Here is a 10,020-nt window from a genome sequence, read left to right as displayed (position 1 = left end):
GAGGACGCGACAATTCCAAGTGTCTCCAGCCGGCGCTGTACAAGAGGTGTCCGTGTCCAGGCAGGGATGAGCATGTCCCTAAAGGCCCGTCTGCTCTCTGATCCAGTCTCGCAGGCCAGTGAGCCGGCTGTAGACTCCAGGCTTGTTTCTCTGCGCGCAGCCGTCGCCCCAGCTCACTACACCGGCCAGGAACATCCGACTGCTGGGCTCCACGCTGACCAGCGGCCCTCCCGAGTCTCCCTGCACAGACACAAACCGTAGCGTAAGCACCGACCCTGTACCTTGTCCTAATGCAAAGTGATAAACAGAGCAAATCACAAAAAACTCCATAATCGCTAACTCCAGTCAAAGGCCAAATAATTGGTTTTTGGGACTAAGTCAGCTGTCCGTTCCCTGAATCAAGGAAAAAAATAGTACGTATATCTGAAACAAATATTTCAGTATGGCAACAAGAGTCACAGTGCCAGAATAAAGAGCTAAACAAGCGGCCTGTCTTGCTAAATACAGCTCTCGGTGACAAACTGGAGTGTGGGCACGCTCTTCTCCTACCTGGTGAGACGCTTTGGAGCCTAAGCCGTGCAGTTTTTGAGTCTAAGTCACACGTCGACACAATTTGCCACTCACGCCCATTCCAATTTGTCCGAGTCAAGGAGGATCCCCGTAGATTTATTAATATATTAAGCGTGGGAATGTGAGCGTAAGTGCCAGAACAAAAAAAGGCTCCTCCTCACAGCGATGAACGTGAGTGCTGCCGCACCGCTGAGCCTACCTGGCAGGCGTCCACGCCGCCCGTCAGGATCCCCACGCACATCATCCGCGGCGTCAGCTGGTCCGACAGCAGCTGGTTGCAGACGGTCTGGTTGATGAGCCGGATTTCTGCTTTCTGCAAGATGGAGGCTCCGCTGCCTGCGAGGAGGGAGGGCCAGCGTAAGTATAAAGTGCATGGCGTTCTTAAGCTTCATTTGGGCTCTGAACGACCGACTAATTGCCAGGTAAATCCCCATTGCAACGACCTGCTTTCTTCTAATACCGTTTTTCCAGCGGGACCGAGACGTTAACTTTGCTCGCTCCCCAGGGAATCTCATTTGATTCCAGTCTCGAGGCAAACTATACGTTTAATACATTTAAATTGTGTCCAGCCAGCCCCCCCGTTTTCCCTAAAGCCACATGCGAAAGCAAGGCAACGCCAGCGCTCACCTCCTTCGGCGGTCGCTCCCCATCCAGTCACCCACAGGTCCTTGCCCACGGGGAAGTTGTGGGTGGCGTCGGGCAGGCAGATGGGCTGGACGACGGAGGAGAAGGTGGCGGGGGTCTGCAGCTCCATGACGGCAATGTCGTAGTCGTAGGTGAAGTCGTTGAAGTAGGGGTGGGAGATGATGCGCTTGATTTTCCGCGTTTGCACGTCGGGGCCGTTGCGGTTGCCTTGGTTGGTCAGGCCCAGGTAGGCTGTCCACAGGCTGGGGTCCGAGTACCTGCACGAGCCCCAAAACACGGGGCAGGATGAGGCCCCCGTCTCACAGACGTGCTAGCTCGCCATCTTAAACGGTTTCCTAGAAGCGCCTGTACAAACTGTTTTTTTCCTATTCAGGCAAATGACTGAAAATGGAAGTGCAACCTTCAGGGTGTCCTGCCTACAGCAGGCGCTCCCCGGTCCGGCTCCCACCTACCTGATGCCCTGCAGCTGCAGGAAGCAATGCGCCGCCGACACCAGCCAGCTCTCCGAGACCAGCGAGGCCCCGCAGATGTGGCCCTGGCCCTTGACGTGGAGGCTGACCTGCCACGGCCATTCTCCCACGTCCGAGTTCTGCCCGCCGACGATCCGCGACTTCCTCGTGTAGGAGCGGATCCCGCAGTCTGGGGTGGGGAAGGAGAAGGGGCGCTTGGTCACTCCCGTTCCCATTCAGCACCTCCCCTTCCTTCCCCTGGGATCTCTCCCACCGCACAAGTGCCCCGTTACCCAGGTCAGGGATGGCTGATCAGCACGGGAACACAAACGCTAAATTTGCCAAAATATTTACTGGCCAAGTCCGTAAACATGCAGACAAACCCCTGTATTATCTGTGTAAACATCTTGAACAACACAGACACTCTGCTCACTGCTACAGAACACAGCTCGGCTATTTTCAGATTAAGCTATCGCACAGAAAAGCCCAGGGCCTCTCTCCTCCACGCTGAAGCGTTTCTCTAAGAGGCGCAGCCCAGAAACGCGTGTCCCCCCTTCCCCAGGGTACTCACTGCACTTGTCCTCGTCAGAATTGTCTTCGCAGTCCCGCTCCCCGTCACATTCCGGGTTCTGCTTGCTGATGCAGAGCCCGCTGCGGCATTTGTAGGTGTATTCCTTGCAGGGGACTGTTGCGTGGACCGCTGCAGGCAGGACGAAGGGAGAGGGGTTAGCCCCAGTTCTGGGGAGGTCGCACCGTTCAGGAGCCCTTCGACTCCTCTGCCCATCCCCAGGACATTGCAAAAAAGCACGCCAGGATGCTCAGCCACGCGGAAATCCGCTGCGTTTGAGGGGAGGTCCCCTCCGCAGCCCATCCTCACCATTGCTGCAGCTGCCCTCGTCGCTCCCGTCCCCGCAGTCGTCCTTGCCGTCGCACTTCTGTGCGTTGGGGACGCACTTCCCGTTGTCGCACTTGAAGCTGTCAGCTGCACAGCCTGGGGAAAGAGCGGCTCCTGAGGGACGGCAGGGCACAGACCCCACGGTACCTCCAACACACGGCTGTGTCCACCTCCCTTTCCCCCCGAGACCAGTAAAGCCTCTGCAGCTACAACATACAAACGCCCATTTCCCGCGTCCCCGGTCTTTTCTTCTCTAAACTGCGCACCACCGCAGCCCTTTCTTTCCCAAAAGCCCACGTTTCCTACACCTCCACTCATCCTCGGGGCTCCTGCGTGGGCTCGAGGACAGGCTGGCGTCTTGTGTTTCTCGCCTGCTCGTTTCCAGCACAGCGCTCGCCTTCCTCTGCACCTCCATCGCCTTGCTCCAGCCCTCGGCCCTTTCTGCCCGCGGGGCGAGTTACTTACTGCACTGCAGCTCGTCGCTATTGTCGCCGCAGTCGTTGACGTTGTCGCAGACCCAGAACTTGGGCTTGCACCAGCCGTTCTGGCACCTGAACTGCTGGTCGGTACAGGCTGAAAAGGGAGAGCGAGGAATCAGGGGAGAGACCTGCAAAGGCGGTCACCAGCGACCCATCCGCCATCACGTCTACCGCAGCATCACGGGAAAACCTGGGCAGCTCTCCCAGGGGGTTTGCAAGCACATGGAACAAGCGCGCCAGAAAACAGCACGACAGCCTGGGGCCACGCATGCGTACATAAATACGTAACGCGCTTAGGCTATAGCACAGCATTTCCACTGTTCTGGAGAACAAAACTATTTTGAGTGCTGTGATGTCTTGGGCAGTTAAGGCTGAAGCTGACATTACACCAGCAGGACAGCCAGAGGCAACAACTCAAGCAAAGTGTTTGCTACAACCCGTGGGAAAAGCAACCTGAGATACCCGGATCACGGTGCTGGCAGCCAGGCCAGCAGCATGCTCTTCCCCATACAGCCCCTTACAGCAAATGAGATCCCAAACCAGGGCATCCCATCCTCTCTAATTAATTTCAGACCCTGGACAATAATATTATCTACGAGATAGCTCTGCTAATCCAAGAGGAAAACTTGTCGCACAAAGAAACAACTCCCATGTATCCCAGAGGTTTTCCAGATGTGCTCTGCAATACCTGCCCGGTTCGGTAACAAAATACATGCCTTTATACCTCCCAGCTCAGCCAAACCCACAACAGCCTTGAGGATAAAATAGAAAAACACATTTCCAGCTGGGAGGGACTGGAAAGGGAGGGAGATCCCACCGGGAGAGGGCTAGATGAGCAGGAGCCCACAGCTCCTACGCTGGGAAAGGATCCCAAATTGATCCAGCCCGGAGCAATGAGGCAGCGCTGGTGCTAGCGAGCGAGGCGAGCAGGGAGACACCGGCAGCTGATCTGCAAAGCCTCAGCACTAAGGCTTAGTTACCCAGAACGAGCCCGGAGCAAATCCCCGCAGCCACCCCCGGCGCGGCCCTTCCCGTGACAAGCCGAAAAGAAACGAAGGACAGGCTTACTGCAGGATCTCTCGTCGCTGCCGTCTACGCAGTCCAGCCACCCGTCGCAGCGCATGCTTCTGTCAATGCAGCGGCCAGTGTCGCAGGTAAACTTGCCAGGGCAGGCTGAGAGGGGAGAAAGGGATAAAATGACACAGGAGCCTTCCAGCCGTCCCCTCTGTGTCTCTTCCCCGAAGCACACAACATTCCCTGTGCCTGCTTAAGACGCCTTTTCCTCGGAACAGAGCAGGAATACAAGGGTTGCAGGAAAATAAGCCATGCTGCCCCCGAGAAGGGCGCTTCCCAATTTACAGGGCAGCGTAATCGCAGAGGAGGGACAGCCTCCAGACCTTGGGCAAATCAGTTCCCCCCACAGCCTCCGGATTTCAACTCACGATCGCTGGAGTCGTAGGACAGGTACTCAGCAGAGAAGCCAGTGTCCGTGTGGGACTGGTCTGAGTGGAAGCGGACCTCTATTTTGTTGGTAGTACTGGCCACCACAAACTGGGAACGCTCCCCACAGTACCTGCAGGGAGAGAGATCTCTAGGGTCAGCACCGGGCAGCCCTTCTTCCATCCCCGACCCCCCCGTCAGCACAAAGGGTCACTTCACACCCCCGGACAGCGAAGGGGCAGGAGAACGGAGAGCAGGTCCGATTCCAGCACGAGCTGCTGGACCTCGAGGTCTGCACACAGGAGCCGAATTTTGCTGCCGTTGGCAGAAGGTTGCAAATACCACCGCGTTGTGACCTCGGAAACGACTGGGAGCGAGTTCATCCAAATCCCTGCCAAGTCTCTGATCTCAGATCCACCGTGCCGCAGGATCCCATCCCACCCCAGGTTGGTAGGAATCACTTACACAAGCACCGCTGCAGGCACTAGCCAGGGCCACAGATGCAGGTGCTGACTTTGAAACCCTCTCTCTTGAAGGAAAGGTCAGCTCCCTTGCCCAAAATGTTGTGAAACAACACCGCTCGCTTCCCCTGCGCGGTACCAAGTTGTCTTTTTGGCTCAGCTTACATTAGGTTGTATAATAGCAAACAGTAAATGCATCACAGAACACAACGCAATTACCCTAACAGTGGAGATTTGCTCATTCAAGCAAAACCCCGCCAGATGTTTCTGCCTTCCTGCACGCGAGGCATGTGATGTGATGTTCCACAGCATTTGGGGGGATGCAACAAACCCAGGGTCTAATCCCCAGGACCAAGCGTGCTGCTCCCCTCTCACCACGGGGCATCGAGCTACGAGAGCAGCTCAGAGCCAAGCACCCTCCTGCCTCGTCACATCCCAAAAAGCACCGGCACACTTGTTCTCACAGCAAGTTTAAGGAAAGCACAAGGTGCCATATAACTAAACGCAGCCCCTCCACTCGCAAAGCCGCGGCTCAGACAGCGCCTGACACCTACCTCGTGTTGTTGATCTGCACGTAGTCCTTGGTGCAGGAGCTGACCGGGATCCCGGGCTCCAGCACAAAGAACATGTTGAAACGCACCTTCACGTTCCTTTTAGAGGGAACCTGCGAAAGGAAGCAGAGTCAGTGGCACGTCGTTTTCTGGAGCACAGAAAATGGGAATGAGTTTCATGGGAAAAGGGTTTGGGGGGACGACAGAAGATAACTGAAAAAGGAAAGAAGTCCAGCAGAAAAAGAAACACTTTCCTGAAAAGCCGCTATGGCTCACCCTGGCATTTCGACAGTTGCTTGGGTCTAAAGACCCAGGATCCCAGATCTTGGATCTGGGATCCCAGATCAAACAAGCACACAGAGGCGGGGTTGAAGCCAGACCTCTGCCAACAGTGCCTGCTCTGTTCCCCCCACCACCAGTTTTGCCAGCAAGTGACTGGCCTGTCCCAAAGCCCACGTGCTCTGGTGCTTTTCGTGTAAAGCTACAGTTATTGGGGGTCACAATAAGTGTCAGCAGGGTTCAGGCCCCTCTTCTGCTTTTGGCACCAGCTCCTAAAGCCTCCCTTCAGTCACGTCAGACTCTAAGTCTCCAGGCAGCATCTGCTGTGAGCTCACTTGCACAGTGTCCTGCCTAACCGAGTTCATTTGACAGACTAATTAAGGCAAAGAGAGGACCTCGTCTTACCTCTATGTTCCAAACACAGTCCATGTCTGGGGGGTAGTGTGCCGGGTAATAGGGAGTCGTGAAGGTGCCGCTCTCTCCTTTCAGAGTCCCACCACAGACTAGAAGATAACCAAGAAGATGAAAACAGGTTAGAGAGGTAAAGAGACGTGGTTTTCCCAAGCCTTAGCTGGCTCTCACCCCAGGCAGGAAGGAAGGCAGATGCAACAGTCTCTAACAAGGTTAAGTCGATCTCTGGAGAGAGCAGCTCTGCTCCAAGGCTTGGAGAGAACCCAGGAGATCAATTAGGTGCTTCCTGCATACATCAATCTGCATGTCTAATCCAACGTAATTCTTATTTTGCCCTCCTCAGGGGACATCGTTATGGCAGCCAAGAGCACCGTGGGCAAGGCAAGCTCCAAGAGCCGAGAGGTGACCTGCTTCCAGGTCTCCTGGCCCTGGAAACATCCCTGGCAAACTGACCGCAGCCAGAGCCGCACCTCCCTCTTCAGCTGCCCGCGGCAGGGAGCGGTGGGGGGGAACTGGGCCAAGGCCTCTGCTCACCTTTCATCTTCGGGAGCTGGAAGAACTCAGCCTTAAAGCCAGGGAATCTCCCCTCCTTGTTGGTAACCAACGTGATGAGCATGTCGTTCTGGGAGGACAAGAAGGTCAGGTTGTAGGAAGGGGCGTAATTCCCACAGAGCCTAGGAAGTAAAGGACAAAATCCGTTAGACGCAGCTGCATAGAGAGCCTCAAGCAGCACAGGTCACCTCTGAGCAGGGACAGGAGCTCAGTTACCAGCCGGACTCCTCAGTATCACCCCCCACTTCACGCCAGGACTCAGGTGCCGTACAGGAACCTAATGGGGGACACTCACCTGACCAAAGCGTGGGGCTCCACGGGGCTCAGAGAGTTGTACACCTTGACGTAGTCACTGTCGTCTGTGCACTGCTCCAGCTCCAGCGTCTTGAAGGTCAGGCTGATGATGGAGTTGGCATCCGCCCTCAGAGTCCAGTAGCAGAGCGCGTTGTTGGGGTACGGGCTGTTGGGGAAGCCCGGCGTGGTGAAACTGGTGATCTCCCCTTCCTTGGCACGGAGGGCAAACATGCAGCTCTCTGCCCAGGAGAGCAGGGAAGAGTTAACAAGGCAAACGAGGAAATTCTGCCCTGCCTTTCCTTGAGATGCAGAGTGCAGCACTCGTAATTCCTCATCTGCCTGCAGGTTGTCCCTGGGCAGATGATGCCTCTTGGCAGGGAGCACCCTCGTTTATCAACCTCCATCTACAAAGCGAGGAGGCACCGGGGAACGGTGGCCGCGCACTGCTGCTAGGTGTGCCGCTGTCTGGCCGACCCCAAACCAGCTCCAAGCAGCACATGGAGGTCTGCCTTGCACGCAGAGCACCTCTATTCTGCCCCTTCTCCACCCCGCAAAGGAAATCGCCACCCCAAAGGGGTCTGGGGATGCACAGAGGCTGTTAGGAGACTGAAGAAGAACTGTACTTACTGTCCCGAGCGGAGTAAGCTATGCTGGGGTCGGCAGCTGCAGGAGAAAACAGAGGTGTTGTCATCCTTTGGGCTGCGGAATGTCCCTGGGTGCAAAGCTGAAGTTGTCCCTGGGACCCGCATTGATTTGGCCTTGCTTGTGGGGTCTCTCCCTGCAAGCTGGCCAGGGGGAGGCTGCTCCCGGGGAGCCGAGTGACCAAGCTTTTCCTCTGCTTGGGAAGATTCATCCCTGTCCCTCTGCAGACGGGCTCAGAGGAGGACACAGAGTGTTCGAGCGAAGGGGAGCGGTCCGCGCAGCCTCCTCTAGCCCGCACGGCCCATCAAAGCAGCGCTGTGAAAGCCGGGTCGGGCCCCAAGGCACCCAAGGGAAGGCTCACCCCTCCAGCGAAACGTCCCCCTCCCCAAGCCCCACGCCAGAGGCCCAGGGACCGCGGAGCAAGCACTCACGGAAAGCGACGACCGACTCCACCTTCAGCATGGGGTTTCGCAGGCGGGGGTTCCACCTCTGGACCAAGCTGTGCTTGTCCGCCATCGCCCTGTCCAGACTCTCCTCCCGGTACTTGGGGACAAAGAACTCTGAGAAGTAGTAGGCAATGACGCTGCCTTCGCTGCAGGGGAAGGGCGATTACAGGGTAAGAGCAAGGACAGACACAGGAGGGCTCAAGTGTCAGTTCAAGAAGGGGCCAGGATACTTGATGAGCCATTTTTGGAGGATGGCCATGGGGAAGGGAGAGTCCCAATGACAAGATAAGCAAACTGCGCCCAGCAAAAGCCCTCTGCCAGCCTGGGGAGTCCTTTTCAAAGCTGCCAGGCACCACCCATTGCGGTTCATAGGGCTCTACCGCACCATATCTTGATTTTCCCAGGACATCTCCCCCAGCGCACAGTGATGAGCACTGGCAGAAAACAGTACGCATCTTTAGGTCGCTTTTCACTGCCCACCCATTAATGTGTCGCTCCGTAGGTGCCTCCGTCCACAGCAGCCCAGGAATGAGAGTCCATGACTGCGTGACATCCCAGCATCGCCCTCCTCCACCCCCCGACAAGGCTCAGGCAGCTCCTAACACTCACCTGAACGCAGTTATCACTGTCTCTTTGTGGTAAGGGCCAATATCTGCATGATTCCTGTAGATCTCCTCCACCTGAAAGGTTTAAAGGAGGGTGTTCAGCACATCCAGAAGTGAGGAGGGGGGAAAGGCTAAAGACAGACAGAGCTTCAAGCCTGCTATGGAAAATCAGGGCACATACCCGGCATCCCTGGCTGCAGGAATCTGCAGGGACCAAAGAGAGGAAGAGGGAGAGTTGAGAGTCCCAGAGGTGCCCAGACCTGCACACCACAGCCTGCTCTGACTCAGCTTGCTGGGGGAAGCACAGCAAATACCCGAGTCTGAGGGGAAAGGCAAGACCTTCAGCACCAAGGGCAGACACGCTCCCGCCTCAGCTCCCAGCCCTGACTCATCCACCGACCCTGGGATTTGCCCAGGCAGCCTCCTGCAGCACACGGAGGGTGGCAGAGGCAGGGAGACATCGTGACACTGGGCTGAAGCCATGATGCCAAGACCCAGCTTAAAGGCAGGCTCCTTGCACCCAGCCCAGCGCATCACGGCGAGCGGGGAGAGCCGAGAGGAGCGCGAAAGCTCCAAGCAGTCTTACAGGCAGGATCTCCACGGCCATGGGGCAAGAGGAAAAAGTCCTGCTGGCAGGAGGAGGGATGCAAGAAACCTCTTACCGTGCTCTTCACCTTCTTGGCCAGCATCATGAACTCCGGCGAGCTGGAGTTCTCGTAAGCGTCAAGGAAGTCCCAGTTCAGAACCCGTAAGTGGCCATTGAAAATCTTCTGGACGGCCGCGTTCCTGTCTGGAAGGCAACGGATCAGAGGCAGAAAGGGCAGCCAAGGCTGGGACCACGGCACAGCAGGTCCCCAGTGAGAACAGTCGGGGCAGAGGGGTGGAAACGGTGTCCCCCCACTTTCTGGAGCCTTCCCAGAGCTAGAGAGGGCACACGTGAGCAACTCCGGGTAACGAAGTTTTTCCATGTGGATACGCTCCCAGGCTATCACCCCACATGCCACCACCCACCAGACGTCATACTCACATTTGAAGTGCCAAACCAGGAGGCCGGCGACGAGGGAGATGAGCAGGAAAACCACGATCACGACGGTGACGACCACCCGCCGCTTTGGGCCACGCTTCTCCATCTTCTTGGTGTTCATGGCAGGGAGGAACTCCACCCCTTCCTCCAGGTTGTTCATGTCCTAGGAGAGGAGAGAGGGCAGGACGGTGGAAAGGCTGTTCCCAAAGCCTGGTTTGGAGAGGTCCAACCACAAAGCAGTCTAGAGCAGAGCTACCTGTCTGCGGCAGCTCCCCAT

General features: G+C 56.6%; 1 protein-coding gene across 1 annotated transcript in view; it reads right to left on the bottom strand.

The window, feature by feature from the left end:
* Window positions 1-78: 78 nt before the first annotated feature.
* ST14 (suppression of tumorigenicity 14 (colon carcinoma)) overlaps window positions 79-10,020 on the bottom strand; it is an 18,208-nt gene continuing 8,266 nt past the window's right edge. Inside the window, exons 2-19 of the mRNA XM_009584145.1 lie at window positions 9,747-9,906; window positions 9,382-9,509; window positions 8,724-8,794; window positions 8,100-8,260; window positions 7,654-7,689; window positions 7,028-7,265; window positions 6,715-6,854; window positions 6,175-6,272; window positions 5,494-5,603; window positions 4,481-4,611; window positions 4,107-4,211; window positions 3,025-3,132; window positions 2,542-2,655; window positions 2,236-2,364; window positions 1,668-1,854; window positions 1,198-1,472; window positions 770-906; window positions 79-240 (exon numbers count right to left, since the gene is read on the bottom strand). Of these exons, the coding sequence (XP_009582440.1) occupies window positions 79-240; window positions 770-906; window positions 1,198-1,472; window positions 1,668-1,854; window positions 2,236-2,364; window positions 2,542-2,655; window positions 3,025-3,132; window positions 4,107-4,211; window positions 4,481-4,611; window positions 5,494-5,603; window positions 6,175-6,272; window positions 6,715-6,854; window positions 7,028-7,265; window positions 7,654-7,689; window positions 8,100-8,260; window positions 8,724-8,794; window positions 9,382-9,509; window positions 9,747-9,906 (2,490 nt within the window). The remainder of the gene's footprint in view (window positions 241-769; window positions 907-1,197; window positions 1,473-1,667; window positions 1,855-2,235; window positions 2,365-2,541; window positions 2,656-3,024; window positions 3,133-4,106; window positions 4,212-4,480; window positions 4,612-5,493; window positions 5,604-6,174; window positions 6,273-6,714; window positions 6,855-7,027; window positions 7,266-7,653; window positions 7,690-8,099; window positions 8,261-8,723; window positions 8,795-9,381; window positions 9,510-9,746; window positions 9,907-10,020) is intronic.

The sequence above is a fragment of the Fulmarus glacialis genome, unplaced genomic scaffold (assembly GCF_000690835.1).
Source record: "Fulmarus glacialis isolate BGI_N327 unplaced genomic scaffold, ASM69083v1 scaffold12088, whole genome shotgun sequence".
Classification (NCBI taxonomy): Eukaryota; Metazoa; Chordata; class Aves; order Procellariiformes; family Procellariidae; genus Fulmarus; species Fulmarus glacialis.
Note: the sequence above shows the minus strand (reverse complement) of the source record. Positions and strands in the feature narration are given on the sequence as shown.